General features: G+C 33.8%; 1 protein-coding gene across 4 annotated transcripts in view; it reads right to left on the bottom strand.

Annotated features, from left to right (window-relative positions):
* Positions 1-23,415, bottom strand: part of LRBA (LPS responsive beige-like anchor protein) — an 832,197-nt gene that overhangs the window by 174,315 nt on the left and 634,467 nt on the right. For all 4 annotated transcript variants that reach the window (XM_074229149.1, XM_074229148.1, XM_074229150.1 and 1 more), the window contains exon 45: positions 22,627-22,746. In XM_074229149.1, the coding sequence (XP_074085250.1) occupies positions 22,627-22,746 (120 nt within the window). The remainder of the gene's footprint in view (positions 1-22,626; positions 22,747-23,415) is intronic.

Below are 23,415 nucleotides of genomic sequence, written 5' to 3'. Positions count from 1 at the left end.
TAATTTTCAAGAAGGTGTTTCTTACATTAAAATTAAATTTGTAGTTATTCTTAACTTCCCCCTCCTATTTCCGCTCCTTTTATGTGTTATATTGCCTGTTAGAATGTAAGTAAGGACTGCCTTTCTGCTTCTATTTGTATCCTGGACCTTAGCAAGGTGTCTGACACATTTTGAGTACTTAATAAAGGATTAAAGACTGATTGACTAAAGGAAGACTATTTTAAAAATTATACTTTTCTGAACAAATTCTAAGTTTGCATTAGTCCCCCCCCGCTGATTTTCTGATTGAATTTGATTGATTCGCATTGAGTTTACAACCCACAGATTTTTTTTCACATCTTTTCACATTTTTTTCCACACCTACGCATTCCTCATATACTTCTTCTAAAGTTAATCCATTGGTCCAAATCCTAACCTACTTCAAGGCCCAGATCAAATCCCACAATCTCCAAACTTCTCGCAGACCTCACAGCTCTTTCACTTCTCTAAATTTCTACCATATTTAGATTCCGTATCACATAATTTAACAACTAATTACACATTTAACTCCTACTGTTTGATGTTCAACACCAACATATAATTAGATGCTTACAATACAGGGGACATTATATTGGATACTGGAGAAACAAACTAAAATTGTAGTTTAGTCATTCAGTCAGTTCTGTGGGATTTCTAGGGAGAGATACTAGAGTGGTTTGTCATATACTTTTATGATGGATTAAAGCAAACAAATTAAGTGACTTGTCCAGGGTTGCACAGATATAAATGTATAAGCCTGTTTTTAAGCTCAGATCTTTGTGATTCTAGAGACAGTGTTTTTTTCAATGATCCACCTACCTTCCTCCAACTAACATTATTTGAGAATGTTATCCAGGACAAATTAAATAGAAAAGAATCATTTAACATATTTTTGGATAATTTGAGTATGCTTGGTGGTGCAGTGGATAGAGCACCAGCCCAGGAGTCAGGAGGACCTGAAGTGAAATCTGTCCTCTGATCCTTGAAACTTACTAGGTGTGTGACATTGGGGAAATAACTTAGTCTTGACTGCATCATATCCAGGAGGACAGGAGGCGAAAGTGAGGCTGGTGATTTAGCACAGCTCCCCCAACTCCCACTGAAATCCAATTCCCATGTATGTCATAGCATCACTCCCTGATGTCAGTCTTCTTCAATAACAAAAGACAAACATCATCAACTGCTTAGTGAAAAACTTAATCATAATATCACTAAGTGCTTATAAGAGTGAAATGTTAAATGGCATTCTAACATATATATTTTCTAACAAAGGATGAGAAGTCCCTTCTGACAATGGCTTGTTTTTGCACTATTATTACTTTCTAATTCTTTTTTCTTTTTCAAATAGCCATTTCCTGATCTTCTTTGAAAAATATTTCTCTATACTATGAACTTTTCCAGGACTCTTTAATAATGACGATATATGATAATTATCACCTCTGCAGAGCTAGCTACATACTCATATTGAATTCCTCCAACTAAATTTTTTTTTGTTTTTTTGCAAGGCAAATGGGGTTAAGTAGCTTGCCCAAGGCCACACAGCTAGGTAATTATTAAGTGTCTGAGACCAGATTTGAAGCCAGGTACTCCTGACTCCAGGGCCAGTGTTTTATCCACTGCACCACCTAGCCGCCCCAAACATTTTCTTTTTTTGTCATAATTTCTGAGGTCTGCAAATATTTTCTTATAAATTTTCATCAATTTTTACCTTTACTCAAAGTCATAAGCAATGCAAACTAACTGGGACAGCTTAGTGGTGCAGTGGATAGAGTACCAGCCCTGAGTCAGAAGAACCTGAGTTCAAATCCAACCTCAAACAACTGATCCTTATTAGTTTTATGACATTGGGTAAATCAATTAACCCCATTGCCCCAGACCCCATCCCCCCCAAAATAAAAGAAACCCCCCCCCACACACACCTAACTCAGTTGTTTCCAAAACTGAGGATGATCTCAATTCTCTCTCATTTTTTCTGCCTAGGTGTACTCTCAATTTCTATCCTATTGTAATTCATCACAAATCTGTGCCATTTTTGCAGGTGAAACAGTCCAATATTAATCCTTCGTGTCACAAAATTAATAAATTTAGAAGATAAAATACATTTTTTCTCTTTTCAACAAGTCCCTAATCCTCGAGTTCTATGATTTTACCAATTAGCTATATGCTTACAAAACCATTCACACAATACTGTTCAATAATGCTTCCTAAATTACCCTGATAGCAGTTGTCTAAAATCCACATTAATAAAATACACAAAGAAAATTCTGGTGATTACTAGAATCAGAGAGTTTTTTCATTGGAGAACACCAAGATATTTTCTTTTCCCTTCAGTGAACTTTTTCATTCTGCTTAGCTCAACATATGATAACCTTTCAGTAATCACTACCATAGCTTTGTGTGAATTTTCCAAACTGCTTTCTTTAGATACAGACAAGAGAAACAAATGTGGAGATAGTAGAAGCAAAATAAAAGAAAAACATAGCAAGCCCATGAGACAACCATGCCATAAATCAATTTGTTCACCCCACTATCTAATTTAGGGAGAGTGCATTTTGGCATGAAGGCGAAAGAGCTGCATCTAAGCTAGATTTAGAGCTAAATAAATTCTGGAGAATGGTGGTAGGAGGATGAGAGCTTATAGCACAGCTGATGGCTATATTCTGTCACTGGATATTGTGTATACATTTTTTTAGAATAAAAAAATGAAATAAGACTACATGTTTCCATATTTAGAATTTCCTATATATTATATGTGACTATACATATACGTATGCTCACACAGAAGCAAGCAGTTATATATATATATATATATATATATATATATATAAAGTACAAATTTATCTTTTTTATTTTAAAAGGAATTTCACAAGTGGAAAAGACATTCTCCTTTAATTACTTGGTTTAAAATAAAAACAATACTGAATTCCAAAACAAGGAAAATGCTTTAAAGCAATTAATGCTGAGCAAGGATATTAACATGGATATGTAAGAAGCCTGAGGCATTCATTCAAAATGCATATGACTGGAGTTGAGAGGATATATTAGTGCATGTTAAAAACTCAAATATATTTCATAATTAGTAAGAGGCTAGTATAATTCCAATTATAACTGAAAAAAATCCAGTTTTGCATAAGGACCCATTTCAGTCACCTCACCATGTATGAGGTAACTATTTTTTCATTATCCAGCCAATATATTGATGGATTATAATAATATTTTAAGATACTGCAAGTTAGTTCAAGATACAGAAAACAATAAGTATATATATATATATATATATATATATGTTTACATGGCTGAATGGATAGATGTATACATATATCTATACATCCAAAGAAACCCACAATTATATTTCTAAGTTATTACATATATACCACTGAAATGCTGATAATGAAGTTTTAAAAATTAATCTAAAAATCATTTGTATATCATACAACATAACTTTAACATTAGTTCTACTATGTAAGAAATAGTAATGACCCTAATTTATTGTTTAGTACATCAGCTCAAAAACCATCTACCTGACAGAGAAAATTTGGTTAACCAAGTCAAAGTTCATGTCTTTCCAATACTTTTGAAGCATTTTACAAACTGAATTATGTTTTATATTCATCAGAAGAGAAGACTCAGCTGTGGATAAAAAACACATGTTCAGCATTTTAAAACAAGCTGAACTGATCAGTAAATAACACCGACAGATGAACAGCAAGACATTTATAATTTGCACTTTCTTCTGAATTGATGAAAATAGTTTTAATCTGTATTGTTTAACTAGGTGGTCAGGACTTTGAGGCAGGTAACATGGTCTCTAGAATGTGGCAGATCATCTTCTGAAATAAAAATCTGAAAGGTTCAATCTAAGGTTATCCTATAATACAGGATTAGCCCAATGCTTTGATCACAAATCCCAATGCTTTCATGGCATAATGACAAAGATTGGTTGTGACCACACATATGCTTTAGTTTTCTTTATTAAAGTGTGATTCCCACTGACACAAACTGCTTCTGCTGCTAACTTGTGGGATTGTTTTTAAGCGTCTCTGACTCTGACCATCCTACTAAAACTATCACTTTAAATCAGGGTAATAACCAAAAATAGCTCATCTGTCAATCCAAAAGAAACGATTTCAACCAAAACAGAAAGAAAACCAAGATTCTACAGCATAGCTAAATGTAACATTTAGGTTCATGAAGGTTTAAAAATTAAGTCTCAAAAAAAAAAAGGTTTATCAAGTGCAAAAAACCCTTTTCATGTAGGAGTTACAGTCATATGGAGAGGTAAACATATAGTTCTAAGACTGCTCAACCTAGGAAAATGGTACAATTTTACTAAATTAAATCAGAGAAAAATATCAATAAAAATAATATTTGATACAAAAATAATTCAATAACAGATTTCAAGTATCAAAGCCTTAGCCAGCTAACATTTAATTAAGTTTTTTCTAAAAGAAAAGGAGGGGGGGCAATATAGTATATTGAATTTTACCTGATATAGAATCATTTAGCATTTTAAATGAAAGGCAAATGAAATGTGCAAAAAACAAAAACTCAAATCTCAGCTGTGCCACCATGGAAAGTTCTTTGATGTCATTTAAAATGTACAATGAAAAATAATGAGAAAAAAGCATGAATCACAAGCCAGTAGGCTAATAAGCAAAAATATTAATTTGTCCACAACTCTAAAATAAGTTTAACCACATTTTAAAGGTCACAGGTTGTCAAGTTATATCCATATTCTAACTTTAAGAACTTAAAATTTTCAACAGCTAATTGCAAAACAGAGCCTATAAAAGATTTTAAAATGTTAAAATACCTCCAAAATATAAATCAAGTTTCAGTAAAGTGTAAGTATACTACAAACAACAGCAATATTTAGATTATTTCATGTGCTTTGCCTCTCTTTCACTGGGCAGAAACACAAACCACTGTCATTTGTAAATTTCTCCTCTCTTCAATGTCTAATAACAAAATCTTAATAAGACCTAACTGTACTTTACAAAAGGAATATCATTTACATTCCTTTAATTTTCCATCAGAACATTAAAAAATATCAAGTAACAAATCAAATCTGACACGTGTAAATATATTGTCACTTACCCAAAGTTTCACTCATAGTTGTTAAATTATGTGATACAGAATGATTTGTGATCATTTCTCAAGTACCTTGAAAGGTTATTTTTTTGGCAAGGTCTATGGATAGCATAAGCAGCTATATAGTATAAGGGAAAAAACTACTCTTGATTTCAAATCATTTTTTATCAAAGACCATTTGCTTCAAGGAAAGGCACAAGAGTACCACATTTCAATTCCAAAAAGAAATACAACCAGATGGAATCATCACTTAACTTACTGATAAATGAAGAAAGAAAACTCTAAAGGGGTGAGGGCTAATTAATTAACAAGTCTACAAGCAGTATAGGTGTAAAAATAAAGTACAGAAACAAAGAAAAGCAGTTATGATAGAATTCTTTACACTGCTAAGAAAAAGAGCTTGCCTTTTAGGATGGAGCTAAATAGGGGAGGAAGGAGGGAAGATCAATTTCACTTCATTCTTTAGTTTTGTTTTAATTTAATTTTGCATAATTTAGAAAGGGAGGATTAAATCCATGGGGGGGGGGGGGGGGAGTAAAGACATTGCCTTTTTAGTCTGGGTGGGTTTTTTTTCCCCTTTAAACAAAAGTCTAGTCCAGAAATACATTCTCAGCAATTGTATTCTATTATCCATAGCTTTCTTCCAAAAGGATCTGGTACTGATACTATGAAATTTAATGAACTGTATTAAACATGGTCAAGTTCATGCATCTATGAAACAAAAAAAGAAATCATGTTCATCTTAAAGCTTTAAATGCCTGGATTTCTAAATTGTTAAAGGTCAAGTAAAAGATCTTAAGTTTCAAAAATTTCACAAAGTAAATATATTTATTTTTATGCTAAAATTTTCTTTTATTATTTTAAAATATATATGTACACAGAGCTCCCAAGGACTATCTTCCAAAACTAAATTAATTAATTTTATGGTATTTCAGAATAAGTGATCTAGTAAAAATGCAATACGTCTAACTCTTTGGATTTAACTGTGTTTAATTATATAAAAAATGCCCTTTGCTGGTCACTTAGTGCAACTTCTATCTGGAGCATGAATTCCAGTTCTGTATAAATAATATTTCAAATGGGAATCATTCTATCCTTTTCCAAGTATAAAAATGAAGAAAGTTTCACTTCAAACACTTATTAAATGATAAATTCAAAGTACTGTGGGGATCCCAAAAAATTTAATAACTTCCTCTCATGGAACTTACAATCTAATATAAGGAAGATAAAACATGTAAATAGATAATTATAGTACAATTCAAAAAATGATATATTGTGGCAGACATATGAACAAAGATAAAAATTTAAATGAAAATTCAGAGATTGGAAAAAAGGTACTTCAGACTGGGAAAGTCAGGAATGACAGGAAGGAAGGCTACATTGGACCTGGGAAGGATTTTGACAGGCAGAGACTGGGGTGGGGAGTACGTAGATGGGGGAATGAAAGGAAAGAGAAGTATAAGATAGGGAGGAAAGCATATTCTGGGTAGAAAGAACATTGTGGGCAGGTAGGTAGGAAACCAAGGAAGATAAGAAGGAGAATAAAGGCAAGATAATTTGCATGAATTAGACTGGTATTGTTTAATTGTTTTTCTTTGCTACAAGGTAGAATTCAATAGGTGGGGGACAAATTGAGTTATGAGTTATGACTGATATCTTATTATAATAATCTTGTTATGATAATAAACATATCCCCCCCAAGAAGATGAGAAACATCTAGAATAGTGAGAAAGAGGAAAAAAATGTACTTCACTCTGTGTTCAGATTCCAATGGCTCTGTCTCTGGGATGAATTGCCTTCTATAATCATAAGTACACCAGAAAAGGTCCTTCAATATTTTTCCCACAGTTGCTATTACTAGCTGTATTTCTCTCCACTCTATTCCTCCCCATTCTCATTTATTCTATTTTCTCCCTCCTTTCACCCTGTCCCTGCTTAGAAGTGTGCTGTATCTGAGTATCCTTTCCCCCAATCTTCCTTCTCTTCTATTACCTATTGCCTGCTTCCCTCCCTCCATTCCCCCTTATCCCATCCCTTTCTTCTCATTTTTCTCTAGGGTAAGATAGATTTCTATACCCTGTTAAGTGTGTACGTCATTTCCTCTCTGAGCCATTTCTGATGAGAATGAAGGTTCACTCATCCTCTGCCACCTTCACCCATTCCACTCATAGAAAAAGCTTTTTCTTGACTCTTATGTGAAATATCTTAGTCCCTTCTTCCTCTCCTTTCTCTTCCTCCCAGTATTTTCCTTTATCATTCACTGACTCCATTTTTAAAATATATTACATCATTATATTCAGCTCTTTCTTCTGCCCTGTCTATATCTTCTCCTTCTAACAGCTCTTATAAATAAGAAAGTTCATATGAGTTATCAGTAACTTCTTCCCATGCAGGAATACAAACAGTTCAACATCATTAAGTTCCTCCTAATTAATCCTTCTTGTCCATCCCCTCTAAGGTTCACCTGAGTCCTGTACTTGGAGATCAAACTTTCTGTTCAGCCCTGGGTTTCAATAGGAAAGTTTGAAAGTCCCCTGGTTCCATTTAAAGTTCATCTTTTCCCCTGAAAGAGGATGTTGAGTTTTGCTGGGTAGTTGATTCTTGGTTGTAAAACAGCCAAGATCTTTTGCCTTCCAGAATATCATATTCCAAGCTCTATGCTGCCAGATCCTGTGTAACCCAGATTATAGAGCCATGGTAGTTGAATTGTTTGTTTCCGGCAGTTTTTAAAATTTTCTCTTTGATTTGGGAGTTTTGGAATTGGGCTAAAATATTCCTGGAAGCTTTTCTTTTAGGATCTCTCTCAGGAGCTAACCAGTGAAGTTCCCCAATTTCTATTTTATCCTCTACCTCCAGGATCTCAGAGCAATTTTGCTGTATTATTTCTTTTTTTCTTTTTTTTAAGGATTTTTGAAAGGCAATGGAGTTAAGTGGCTTGCCCAAGGCCACACAGCTAGGTAATTATTAAAGTGTCTGAGGCCAGATTTGAACCAAGTACTCCTGACCCCAGGGCCAGTGCTCTATCCACTGCACCACCTAGCCGCCCCTGTATTAGTTCTTGAAAAATGAAGTCTAGGCTCTTTTCCTCATGTGTCTTTCAGATAGACCAATAATTTTTAAATTATCTCTCCTGGATCTGTTTTCAAGGTCAGTTGTTTTTCCAATGAGATATTTCACATTTTGTCTTAAATTTTGCCTTTTTTTTGGGGGGGGGAAGAGTTTTAGTTATTCCTAATTTCTCACAAAGTCATCAGTTTATGTTAATTCCATTCTGCATTTGAAAGAGTTATTTTCTTCAGAGCTTTTGTATCTCCTTTTCCAGATGGCCAATTCTGCTTTTTAAGGCAATCTTCTCTTAATTTGCCTTGTGTTGCTTTGTCCATTTTGCCAAAACTGGTTTTTAACATATTATTTTCTTCAGTATTTTTGGTATTTCTTTCACCAAGCTGCTGACTTTGTTTTCATGATTTATTTGCATTGCTCTCATTTCTCCTCCCATTTTTTCCTCTACCTCCCTTAATTGTTTTTCAGAGTCTTTTCTGAGCTCATTCATAGCCTGAGCCCATTTTCTATTTCTCTTAGAGGCTATGGATACAGAAGCTTCAATTTTGTCATCTTCTGAATCTTCCATGGGACTAAAGTAATTTTCTATGATCAGACTTCTTTTTCTTTTGTTTGCTCATTTTCTCAGCCTAAGACTGATTTACCACACTTCCAAGGCTTTGTGGTTTTTTGGGACACCCCACTGGGACTTTTATTCCTCCAAGGTCTTATGCTCTCTAGCCTGCACTTTGATATGTAGATGACCACTCTCCCCTCTGCACTGGAGCTGTAAGGAGGGTCCCTGTTCAGTAGAAGCCCAAACTACAACCTGGATCTGAGTGTGAGTCCTGCCCCTGGGAGAGTAGAGAGATTTCTGTAATCTCCCCCCGACCCCCCTTACTCTCTGTGGGCTGCAGGCTGGCTTCTCTGATTCTCACTGCTTGTTCTCACCACAGGGCTATTCTGAGGACTGGCTCCCATATGGCTGCTCTGAGGCTCCACACTCACTCTGGTGCAGCAGAGTTCTCTCACCACCCCTTCAAAATGTTCCTGGGGATCCTTGGGCTGTTCTGCGCTGCAGCTTTTTTCCAACCCGTGGTCCCACATGGAGCTTCTAAGTTGTCTTGGATTGGGAAATTGTATCACTCAGTCTTTTTGTGGGTTCTGCCCCTCTAAATTTTGGGTAGTCATAATTCGACGGCTTTTGGAGTTTTTTGGGAAGTGGGTTTCCATGCATTCCTGCCTTCATGCCCTTTGCTCCACCTGCTCCATTAACATGTTTTTAAAAATTAAGCCCCAATATTGTACAATATATTGAATTTACTTGTAATTTAAACCCCATAGATGTCTCTCCCACAACTGTACAATTTGGAAAAACAGTAAATTAAAACAAAGTGAAGTATTGATTATGATTTACAATAAACAGAATGTAAAATTTTCATGTAAGAAAAGATTTTTTCTGTTTATTAAAAATGGGAGGTGGGAGTATATGCTTCACAAATTTTTGTCAATGAAAAATTATTCAGGTAATAAACAAGTAGAATAGAAATGCAAATTAAAACTGAAAATTTATCTTATTCTATGACATCTAGATTATTTTTCTAGTAATAGTTGTCCTTCAGTAATGAAGAAGACCATGCCAACTATGTTACTGGTGGTACTTGCACGACTTGCACATTAAGTTTATCATGGTTAAGGGTATGTGGTTCAAAGACAGCTTTCTCACTTGCTTTTTCCAGATCATTTGAATAGGGTCCTTTCTTTTGTATCATTGAGGATCATTAGCATTCCAACACTGGGCAAGATGCCAGTATGTGATATCTGGCAGTAGAATATTGACCCATAGTATACAAGGTACCATGATATTTCAGCAATGTAGGAATTTTTAAAAAAAATTTACTTAAGGCAATGGAGTTAAATGACTTGCTCAAGGCCACTAGGCAATTATTAAGTGCCTGAGGCCAAATTTGAACTCAGGTACTCCTGACTCCAGGGCGGTGCTCTAACCACTGTGCCACCTTGCTGCTCCAATGTAGGATCTCTACAACAGAAGTAATCCAAATCTGTCTTTCAATGGACTCATTGTCAGTATGACCTATCCTCTCATATCTTCAATTGTATCCCCCCCCCCAACCCCCAGAATCCAAAGACTGATTTCCTGGAAGCTGCTGAGTAGGTCATGGGATTAATTGGGTCATAGGATTGCAAGTCAGCATCATTTATGGTCAAAACTACAATGGTATCTGAATCTCTTTGAACCTCTAACTTTTGTTCTTGATTAATGAAAACATTCTTGGAAAATGCTTTTCCTCTGGTTTGTCTTGCATTAGAATTTTACCTCTCTCAGCATAATACAAATACCCTGGTCAGCCCTCTTAATCATGATCCTCATTCCAAAATCCAACAAAATAAAACCAAGGTCCTATGCCATTATCCCTAGCTGGGGTAACCAGATGACTCGGGGCTGCTTTGAATACTTGACTAAGAGCATTAACAGGTATGCCAAGAACCAGGGCTGGGACAGGCAGTGTCTCTCCTTGTGACTGACCCCCAGCTCAATTCCAAGATCTATACAAACTAAAATATGAGTAAACATAAGAATTAGGAACTATTTTTTTTATTTTTTTTTTAGAATTAGGAACTATTGACAGCATGTCTGACTATTGTTAAAGCTGTTTTTTACTGTAATATATATTTTAGTACATACAGTTCCTTTACTCTTTCAGCTCTTTTGAGAATAGCTCTTTTTTTTAAATTTAAGGCAATAGGGTTAAGTGACTTGCCCAAGGTCACACAACTAGATAATTATTAAGTGTCTGAGGCCACATTTCAAGTCCTCCTGACTCCAGAGCCAATGCTTTATCCACTGCACCATGTAGCTGCCCCTAGAGTACAGCTCTGATTAAGATAGTGCTGGGTCAAAGGGTATGCACAGTTTAATAGATTTGGGGACATTCCAATACTAAATTGGTTTCCAGAATACCTAAATCAATTCACACTTTCTCCAACAATGAATTAATGCACCTGCTTTTCCCATACCATATCTTCTCTATAACATTTGTAATTTTCCTTGTAATTTTGTCAATCAACTATTCCCAATATGATGGCTGAGAGGTGATATATCAGAATTACTTTATTATGATTTTCTCTACTTATTAATGATTTAGTGCCATTTATTTTCACATGACTAATTTATAACTTTGATCTCTTCTTCTGAAAGGTACCTATTCTTAGCCTATGACTATAATTTGAGGACTTTAAAGAATCTTTCAGAGTCATTTCTATCTTTCATTTTTCAATGATACCATATTTATTAACATGCTATAATCTGAGAATTATAAAAATTAATATATGATATTTGGATAAAGGATCATTTTAAAACTAAGTACTTTAAAAACATTTGATTTTTAAAAATTAATTTAAATTAAATTCTAATTAAAAACATACTTCTAATGTTATCATTAGATTATGAAACTACATCTTCTACAACACTAGGTGGAGGGACAAAATCAAAATGTGAAGAAAAAGCCAGAGACTTCCTAAGCTCCCCCAAATTCCCCTCCAAACAACTTTAAAACAAAACCTCAAAATCAATTCTGGAATGGTGGAACCCATAAAAGGATAGGGTGAAACAATGTATAAGACCAAGATAACTTAGAAGGTCAGCAGGAAAAGTCTGTCACACTGTCATCCTGGAGTGAGAGTGGAGTACAGTCATAGGCCTTAGTGGGATGGGGGGAGCGGGGGGGACTGGGGGGAAAAGGAACTAAATCTACAACTTCCATAACTCTTAACTCACATATGGAAAGAGATCAAATCACTGGGCAGAAGGAGATTGCAAGGTTCTCTTTGCTGGCAGTGAGTGCAAGACTCTCGTGCAAAGCCCATTTGGAAATCCAGGTCCCAGTCCTGGTTCATGGGCTGAGAGAGAGAGAGAGAGAGAGAGAGAGAGAGAGAGAGAGAGAGAGAGAATAAGTTCTAATACAGTAGATCCTAAGGCCACAAAGAAGTAGGGGCCACGGTAACAGTTCCAGGAGTAAAAGAGTACTTGTAGTGACTCACAGGCCAGGCGATAAAATTCAAGAAACAGACTGGAAGATTGAACAAACAACAAAACAACAAAGAAAGTTACTATTGTGACAGAGAATATAAAGACAAACTCAAGAAAATAAGGTCAACATTGCTTCATTCAAAACCTCTAAGAAAAAAGTGAGCTATTCTCAGGTCCAAAAAAAGAATTTCTGCCTTAAAAAGGATTGTAAAAAATCAAATAAGAAAAGTAGAAGAAAAATCAGGAAAAGAAAGGGCACTGTTGCAAGAAATCCATGGGGGGAAAATAGGCAATAACTTAGAAAAGGAGCACACAAAAAATTGAAGAAACTAACATCTTAAAAAAAAAGAAAAGACCAATTGGTAAGAGAGGCACAAAAAATCCATTGAAGAGAAATCCTTAAAAAGCAATATTGGCCACAATGAAAAAAAGATGAACAAAAATTTATCAAAGCAAAAAAAAAAAACACCTTAAAATAGAATTGATAAAATGAAAAAGGAGGTATAAAAGCTAATTAAAGAAAATAATTTCTTATAACTTAGAAGTGGGGGACAGCTAGGTGGTGCAGTGGATAGAGAACCAGTCCTGGAGTCAGGAGAACCTGAGTTCAAAACCTGCCTCAGACATTTAATTACCTAGCTGTGTGATCTTGGGCAAATCACTTAACCCCACTCCCTTGCAAAAAAAAAAAAAAAATTAAAAACTAAAAAAAAAAATAAAATAAATTAAAAGTGGGAAAATAGAAGCTAACAACTTGAGGAAATATCAAGAAAACAAAATTGGAAGAATGAAAAGATATAAGAAGATGTGAAATATTTCAATGAAAAAAACTGACCTAGAATAGAATCAAGGAGAGGTAATTTAAAAATCATTCACTAGACTTCCTGAAAGACATGATCAACAAAAGAGCCTAGACATCATATTTCAAGAAATTATCAAGCAAAACTGCTAAAGTATCTTAAATTCAAAGATTAAAATAGAAACAGAAAGATTTCACTGATCGTCTCCTGCAAGAGATCCCATAAAGAAAATTCCCAGGAATATTTTAAAATGTTATAAGCAGCCAGAAAGAAATAATTCAAATATCATGGAGCCACAGTCAGGATAACAGAAGATTTAGCAGCTTCTACCTTAAAAGATCAATTGTCTTGGAATATGATATTCTGGACTCAAAAGAGCTAAGTTTACAACCAAGAATCACCTACCTAGCAAAACTGAGAATAACTCTTCAAAAGAAAAATGAATATTTAAGGAAATTCAGGACTTTAAAGCACTTATGATAAAAAAGATATGAATAGAAACTTTGACTTTCAAATATATAAGGCTCAAGAGAAGTATAAAAAAGTAAAGAGGAAAGAAATCTTAAGGGATTCAATATGGTTAAATGTTTACATTACTACATGGGAAGATAATACCATAATTCCTAAGAATTCTGATGGGTGTTAAGTTTTTTTTTATTAGGTTTTTTTTTTTTGCAAGGCAAACAGGGTTAAGTGGCTTGCCCAAGGCCACACAGCTAGGCAATTATTAAGTGTCTGAGACCGGATTTGAACCCAGGTACTCCTGACTCCAGGGCCGGTGCTTTATCCACTATGCCACCTAGCTGCCCCGATGGGTGTAAGTTGAACATGATAGAATATCTTAAAAAAAAAAAAAAGATAAAATTAAGCATTGAGAAAAAGGAATGCCCTGGGAGGAGGAGGGAAGGAGAAGCAGAATGGGATAATACCTTACCTAAAAGAGGTACAAAAGAGTTTTTAAAGTGGAGAAGATAGGGGAGGTGAGGAAAAGAATAATGGAACCTTTCATTCAGTGAAATTTTCTCAAAGAGGGAATAATATACACACTCATTTAAGATACAGAAATCTATTGCTCCCTACAGAAAAGTAGAAGGGGAAGGGGTCAAGAGAACTGAAAGATGCTGACAGAAGGAAGAGTGGGTTGGGGTATTTAGTAGTCACAAACAAAATAATTTTGAGAATGAACAGGATGAAAAGAGAAAGAGTAAGAGGAGGATAGGATAGCCTAAATGTGAAAAAATTTTTATAGCAAGTTTTTCTGATAAAGGCCTCATTTTTCAAATATATAGTTGTGAACAGATTCAACCATTCTAGAGAACATTTTGGAACTCTGCCCATTTACTCAGTATTATTGGGTATATATCTCAAAGAGATAAAAAACCAAAAAGTTAAAGGGCCAATATGTGCAAAAAAGATTTATACCAACTCTTTCTGTGGTGGCAAAGAGCTGAAACCTGAGTGGTTGCACATCAGTTGGGGAATGTTTTCTTTAGTTGTGGTACAGGATTGTAATGGAATACTTTTGAAGATACATGATGAGCAGGATGCTTTCAGAAAAACCTAGAAAAACTTAAATGAACTGAGGAGAACCAGAAGAACACTGTACATAATAATAGCAATAGTGAATGATGATAACTGTGAATAACTTAGGTATTCTTTTTTAATTTTTAATTTAAATTTTTTGTTTTTTGCAAGGCAATGGGGTTAAGTGACTTACCCAAGGTCACAAAGCCAGGTAATTTTTAAGTGTCTGAGTCCAGATTTTAACTCAAATCCTCCTGACTCCATGGCCACCAGTGCTCTATCTACTGCACCCCTAGCTGCCCCCTAATTTTTAATTTTTTATTAATATTTTAAGTTTATATTATTATTATAATAATCTTATTGTGAAAATAAGCATAAACCCCCTCCCTCCCCCCAAAAAGGTAAAGAAACCTCAAGAAAAATGAAGTGAGAGGGGGGAAAAAAGCATACTTCAGTCTGTGTTCATATTCCATCGGCTCTGTCTCTGGGATACGCTGCCTTCTTTATCATAAGTCTACCAGAGAAGTTGCTTTGATATCTTTTCTTATAGTCACTATTACTAGTTGTATTTCCCCCCATTCTATTCCTCCCCACTCCCATTTATTCTATTCTCTCTCTCTCCTTTCATCCTGTCCCTGCTCTCAGAAGTGTTAACTTATGTATTCTTGGCAATACAATGATCCATGATAATTCCAAAGGATTTATAAAGAAAAATATTAACCTCCTATACTCTAAAAGAACTCATGGAGTCTGAATGCTTTTAAATTTTTTTAATTTAATTTTCTTGGGGTTTTTTTGGGAGGAGGGTTGTGTTTTCTTTCACAACATCATAATTAATATAGAAATATGTCTGCATCATGGCAAATGTATAACCATTACCAAATTGTCTGACTTTTCAATGAGAATATAGGAGAAAGGAGAGAATTTGGAATGTAAATTTTTTAAATGAATGTTAAAAATAAGTTTTACAATTAATTGGGAAAATAAAATATTAAAAAAACTGCTCAGTAAGATGACTTATAATAAGCACATGGTAACTTTTTTTTTATGTTGATGATAATGACAATAGCTTAGCAATGGCAGAATATCCCCACAATCCAATGGATTATTATTTTACAACTTTCCAAGTGAATGAAAGGGGTGCAATGAACTTGAATTTTATTGAGAGTTTAATCAAGCAGGATGTATGTCTGATTTAATAATTCTAGCTGACAAAAAATGAAATGACTAGCCTTGTGAATTAATGACTTTTCATTGCTTTTAAATATTGAACCAAAAGTTTTAGATAGTCACTTTTCTGATACACTGCAGAGAGGAATACTACATTGGGGTTGGGGGTGGAAGGTAGAAAACTGTTTTTCACTTCTAGAACGCTAAAATTATAGATATGAGTAGTTGACTTCTATAACAAACTACTCCCCAAGGAAGGTGGCAAAATATCCATGTTGGGAGACTTTTAAATATATGGCTGACAATAAATTGTGTTGGATGATTTAGGCATGTACTTGTCTATTGAGGCTGCTTCCTTTAGATTTAGGATTAAGACAGAACAGAACTTTCAATATTAGTTTGCAAGTCCTATTACAAATGATTTTTCTATTTGAACTATGTCATTTGGGAATTAAAAAGAATTTTTTTAAAATTGTGTTAGTTTTCAAACATAATTGTATAACGTCCTAACGCAGTCCTCCCAAGACTGGCCTTTCAGTTTACGACTACATGAAGTATTCTTCAGAGATATCAATGTTAATGCATAAACAGAATGAAAATGTATTTGTATCTTCTGGTAGAAAGCTGGGAAGTGAGGATGATACTCAAGCCATGTCTCATATCTGAAATGAGAGAGCACTTGAGATGTTCCCTCAGATTCATCAGGCAGACTGAAATACATTACTGGCTGTTAAAATAGAGTCTTGCTAAGGAAGCTATAAGACAGAAAGGAAACAGAGGAACCCCTAGGTTACAATAATAGTAAATCATGTTATCAGGAAGGGATTGCTTTAGTAAAACCAAAAGTACATCTTTTCCCTTTGAAATGAAAATAATCCATATCCTCTGTCAATACATATAATATATATTCCTTTCCATTCAAATAAAGGTAGATTCTAGGTACTGAGAAATAGGATGATAAGACTGGAGAATAGTGATGCAAAAAGTTTTCTCAGGAAAAAAAGATAAGGCCTGAAAGCCTACTAGATTATTGACTTAGAAATATTTAACAAAATTTTTAACAAAAATAAGATATTATTTCATTTTTATATGGTAGTCTTTAGTCAATTCTAAGAAATATATACCTTATAAAAGACAATCTTCCATCACTGTTTCATTATGATAAGGAAGAAATTCTGAGTTTTGAGAGGCTTTGAAAATGGAGTATAAAATCTGCTACATTTCATCCTTCTGGAACGGCTCTGAGAATGGAGGAAAAATTAAGTCTTCTATATGAGGATCATCCTAGATAAAAATGAAAGGACTCAGCATCTTCAGAAAGTAAGTATGAGATGATTAAATTCTCTAGCTTCAACAAAGAATAGAAGAAAATTAAACATCCTGGAAGAGGGTTAGTCACTTGGGCAGAAAGAATCAAACCACTTTCGGTCAATTAACAATAGGTAGTCTAAATGTGAAATTTTTGAATGAAGACCAACAAATTAATATATTATTGAAAGAAGTGTACATGCTAATAGTTATATCCTTGACATAAACAAGATAAGAAAGTCCACAGATTCTTATTTCAAAAGTATAGGTGGTTTCTTTTGTGCCAAAAGGCAATAAGAAACATCTTTTCATTAATTCATTTTCCAGTGCTTATGATGAGTATATGTAAAAAGGCCACAATGAAGATAATTGTTATCTATATTCCAACATTTGTTTCAGAGAGAGGGTGAAAAGGTAGAGAAATTCTATTTAGTGATAAGATCCTCCAAACTAAGTCAATAAGTATTTTGAAACGATGATTTTAATGTGAGATAGGCTCAGAGGAAGATGATGAAAAAATATGGCTGAGGATTGAGAAACAAAAACTGCAAAGAAATATTGACTACTCAGAAGATACAACATATATACAAGTATAGTTAAACTTTCTTATAGAAGAAAGCACCAAAGCTCCAAAAAAGAAATAGACTCCATCTTAAACATCAGGAAATGAATGATTCCTGATCTTAAATGTCAGGAAATGAATAGTTCCTGATCTTAAATGTCAGGAAATGAATAGTTCCTGATATAGGAGTCACATTAGAATCAAGATTAATATCACATTGAAAGGGGAAAAAAATTGGGAGATTGTACTGTGAAGTTACCATAGCTTCAGATAGGTATGTTCAAATTATCTATAGCTGAGACGTGAACAACCTCAACCAACAAAAATGTATTAAATACCTAACATGTCAGGTATATGTCCGCCAGGGATATATGGGGATACAGTCAGAAATTAAACAGTATCTGTCTTCAGATGTCTTTCATTGTATTGGAGGTGGGGAAAGAGGGGAATGCCACACAGTTATATATAGAATGCATGCAAAATAAATAAATGTAAGGTGCTTTTTTATAGGGTGAACACTTATACCTGAGGAACCTGGGGATATGAGGCAGGGGAGAGGAATCAGAGAAGACTTTATTTGGAAGGTCATGCTAAAACTGAATTTTCCAAGAATTCTAAGAGGGAGAAATGAAAGCAAACACTGAACTATACTATTACCAGTTCTAACCAATGAAAAATAACTGTGACAACAAAACCATAAAAAAAAAAAACTATACAACAAATCTAAATCTCATTACCAGGAAGAGAGATGACAAGTAAAGGTAAGGCAGGTTTAGAATATAAACTTATTTCTCAAATGCTGTGGGAAAGGATGGTAGAAGATTATAAACAGTAGTACCTTCCAAACCAAATAAAAATCAGTGCTACAAAAATCTAGAGAAAATTTAGTGTGAGAAATCTAAGTGTGATACATGAACCTATGAATGTTCATAGATGAATCTATTGTAGGAAAACAATCAGAAAACTGAACAAATGTGAATTCATAAGTTCTCTGAAGTAGAAAAAAATGATACTTGGGAAGATTAAGTCAGAAAAAGGCCAAAGTAGACAGGACATAATCATGAAAGCCTTGAGAGATTACGCTGTAAGATCTCTCAAGGATAGGACATTACAAAATAAGAAATTGCCAATGATATTTATATCTCAACAGAATAATTCAGGGGCAGCTAGGTGGCACAGTGGATAAAGCACTGGCCCTGGAGTCAGGAGTACCTGAGTTCAAATCCAACTCAGATATTTAATAATTAGCTAGCTGTGTGGCTTTGGGCAAGCCACTTAACCCCATTTGCCTTGCAAAAACCTTAAAAAAAAAGTAAAAAAAAGAAAAAGAACAATTCAGACTATCAACTACTATCGATCTATAAGCCTACTTTCTCTTTCATATGCAGATACAGATAAAGATATAGATATGTACACATATACACATATGTATGTATATATGTTGGGGAGGTAAGTGTGTGGGTGAGTATGAAGGTTGATGATATACATGTATAATATATAGATTATATTACAATATATACATGTGAATATTTAGCAAAAATAGAAGAAGGCAAATGGTTGGCTTTTGTAAATGAAATTTTACACACAAAGACACTTGAATGAGAGGTACAAAAAATATAAGATCCCATCAGGTTTAATGATTATAATAATTCAGTAGAGCAAAAGACAGCTTTAAGATAAAGATACCTCTATCCAATGGCTTTCTTATTTTTAAAGTCAAGCAAGGTATAAAACAAATCTGGATGCAGCAGAGATTCTATCCATATATGGTAAGGTACTCCTTTTTTGAAGAGGATATTATACTGAGTGTGTAACAAGCCCAAAGATTTTGAGTATCCCTATGAGTTCCAAAATTATTCCAAAGAATTTTATCTGACAATCCATTTGGAAAAAACTAAATGGATTAAAAAATTTTTAAAGCCTATTGTCTAAGCAATGAAATGAACTTGTAAGCTCATTCCACTGACTCAAATTTGGTACAAATATTGCAAGGAAGTTAGCCTAGAACTAGATAGGCCTAGATTAAATTTGAGAAAGTAAATTTTTGTGTTATTTTTTAAAATCTCAAGTTGCTCCACAAGACAAAGACTTATCTTTTCAACACAAATGTTCTTGTGGTACTGTATAGTTGTCAATTATCTTTGAGGAGATAAAGAGATGGGTAACTAAAAGGAAATGGAGAACCCCCCACTTGTGTAAATAATCCATAGTATATTTTCAATGATGACTTATATTCAAGAAGTAACACAAAAAATATCTCTGAGGCACAATATAATCAGGAGTTAGGGTAGTCACGTGCTAAGAGTGAAGTATAAACAGAGATTATGAATACTCAGTGGGTATTCATGAAATGCAGACCTAGAGAAAGATTTCCAGCATGGTGTGAGCAACCATCTCTAAATACCCTAGAGAAGAGGAGAGAGAAAAGCATCAGAAAGGAGGAAAAGCCAGGATTCATTGGTGGTCTGCAACGATGAAGGAAAAGGCTCACACAAAGGGGATTAAACAACTTAGATTAGAATCAATCAGGTAATATTTGTGAAGTGCCTATCATATGCCAAGCACTGTATAAAGCACTAAGGATACAAATACAAAAGAGAGATGGGACCTGATCTCAATGAATGTATAGTGATTTTGAAATAGGGAAGAGGAAATGTTTTTTAAATTAAACATAGGGACAAAAAGATAGTCTTGAATGCTCAATGGAAAAGAATTCTAGGAAAAGAAGGCTAAGATCTGTGAGGAAGATTCAAGTGCATATGCCCAGTTCTGTCTTTAACAAAAGTGTAAAAACAGAAGAACTTCATTTAAGAAGTGACAGTCAAAGAAAATTAATATGGCAGCTATATAGCAGGCAGACACATCTACAAATTCATAACTTATCTATGTAGCTAAACTTATATTGCATGGGCTAGTTAAGAGGTTGTGTCTTGGCTAAAGAGCCTTAAAAATGTAAATAATATTTAAATTTCCCCAGTTTTAAATTTTATACCAAGATGTAAGGCTTATCAATTATTGCTAAGTAATAGTCTCTCAGATTAAAGCAAATAAAAAAGTCTAATTAGACAAATTAAAGCTTTGAGAAGTATAACAAAAATTCAATCGCAAATCTTCCAACTGTTTTTTTCTCCATTATTGATTACTAACTATACCAAACCACTGCACTATCTCCCCAATATGCACGGCAATAGATTTCTGCATACAAGAAGGTTAAGTGAAGAAGAGTGCATACAGAACAAAACCTTTAAACAAGTAAAGATGTAAAGGTTGTTTTTCTTCAAGTCCTTGCACTGTAAGTATTGAATTCTAATTTAAAAAGTTGAAGCAGGCAAAAGTGATTTGGGCTGTTTATAAGCCAGCATGAATAGTCTAATCATTAACCCAGAAATATCACTATTAGGTCTGTTTTCCAAGGTAATGAGGTGAAAAGAAAATGAACCTCTATGGGTTTTTTTTGCTTTATTTATTTTATATTATTACAATAATTCTGTTATAAGAGCAGAAATAACCCCCACCCAAGAAGATGAGAAACCTCAAGAATAGTGAGAGAGAGAGAGAGAGAGAGAGAGAGAGAGAGAGAGAGACAGACAGAGAGAGAGAGAGAGAGAGAGAGAGAAAGAAAATGTACTTCAGTCTGTGTTCAAATTCCAATGACTGTCTCTGGTGTGAGTTGCCTTCTTTATCATGTCCACCAGAGAAGTTGCTGCAATATTTTTCCCACAGTTGTTACTAGCTGTATTTCCCTCCATTCTATTCCTCCCACTCTCAATTATTCTGTTTTTCCCTCTCTCCTTTCACCCTGTTCCTGTTCAAAAATGTATTGTATCTGAGTACCCTCTCCCACAATCTTCCCTCTCTTAATGAACCTCTATGTTGTAAAATATTTATAGTAGCTCTGTGGGGACAAAAAACTGGAAATTGAGGGGATATCCAACAATTGGGCCAAACAAATTGTGGTATGTGATTGTGATGGAATACTACCAGGACTTAAGAATGATGAGCAAGTTGATTTTAGAAAAACATGGAAAGGTTTGTAGGAAATTATAAAGAGTGAAAGGAACATAACCAAAAGTATACTGTATATAGCAATAGCAATAGCATTCAAAGAATAAATGAGAATGACTACATTATTTTGAATATTTTAAACAATCAAATCAATTACAAAGGACCTATGAAGGAAGATACAATGCACCTCCAGAGAAAGAACAGGATAAATAAAAGTATGCATAGAATGGTTTTACATATAAACACACATATGCATACTTATACACAAACCACACATATTTTCTATATACATATTACATACACACACCTATATATAAACATATAAATATGGTGGTCTTCTCTACTGAGGGATGGGGAGAAAAAAGAGACAGTTCAGAAATTAAAATGCTTGATACTTACTAGCTATATGACATTGGGCAAGTCACTTAACCCTATTGTCCCACAAATAACTGCATTGTTAGAAAGAAAATTGATATATACATAGATATATAGCATATTCATTCAAATCTATTAATCACAATAGAAATTCTAATGAAGAGGGGAAAAACAGAAATAAATTAGGTTGATAACTCTTGGATCCAAGAGCAGGGAAAGAAAAAAAAAATTTGGCAAAAGAATGAAGCTAGAGATCTATAAAATGCAAAAGCAGAATTGAAGGCTATTTCCACAAAGGAAATTTAGGTGTTAATTTCTTAAGTTTAAAATTTTATTTAATGTTTAAAAATAAATGGTATATAACTAGAGAAGAGAGAGGAGAGGAAAGAGAGGAGACTACTTCAAGTTATTCAAAACAAAAATAGTAAAAGGAAAAATGAAATGTAACAACAAAAATTACATTGGAAAATAAAGCACAGATAATTTCTGAGCAAATTCTCATATATATATATATGCACATATAAATATATACATATACAATTATTCATAAGAATTATGTGACAGTATTCATCTGAATTCTGTGAAATTGTGCAGAGAAAAACAATCATTTCCAATTAAAAAAATCATTCACAATAATGCATATTCTATTTGATACATGATCAATGAAATTTTATATTTACCTTAATATCAGATGTATCACGTTGACTATTACGCCACGCTCTTGAAATAGAGGAAAAAGTTCTATCTGCATGATCAAATTTTCCACCTTGCAAATTTAGGAAATAAGTTGTAAAAGGCTCCTAAGAATATAAAAAAAATTTAAAAAATCAATAACAATGAAGCCCCAAATGCTCTAAGAAAAAAATTATTTTTCAGTAATCTTTATAGTTTAATCTGTATTGTCAATGGTTCCTTAAAATAAATCTAGGAAAAAAACAAAAACTGAAATAATTAAGATAATTTCAGCATAATAATTTAAATCAGGAGGAATATTTCAAAATAATTATTTGCATCTTTTTTCCAAAGCAATTTTTTCCTAAAATATTATGCTTAGTCAAAATAGGGCTATGTCATGGGACAAAGAAAAATTTCAACATGTAATTTTCCTTTTGCTATTACTCAATATTTAATTTATGATTAAGAAAAGAAAAATGTTTGAAAGATTTAAAAGCCTCCTCTTAGTTAAAGAACACTTAAACACATATTAGTGGATAATTGCTTGAAATTAGCTAAGCACTATAAATTACTTCTAGGATTTATGTCTGCCTGTACCATTCTAACAAGCTTTAATTAATGATCTGCTGCTAATGCTTTCCCAAAGAAATTACTTTCTGTGGGATGAATCACCTTTAAATGTACAGAAACATTCCCTGTTTAACCAATATATTATCAATACATGGCATAAACAATTCCAACTACAGACATACCACAATTCCTTTTGGGAAAATTAGATTAATGACATATAGGAA

Source organism: Macrotis lagotis, chromosome 3 (genome assembly GCF_037893015.1).
Source record: "Macrotis lagotis isolate mMagLag1 chromosome 3, bilby.v1.9.chrom.fasta, whole genome shotgun sequence".
In the NCBI taxonomy this organism is placed as follows: domain Eukaryota; kingdom Metazoa; phylum Chordata; class Mammalia; order Peramelemorphia; family Peramelidae; genus Macrotis; species Macrotis lagotis.
Note: the sequence above shows the minus strand (reverse complement) of the source record. Positions and strands in the feature narration are given on the sequence as shown.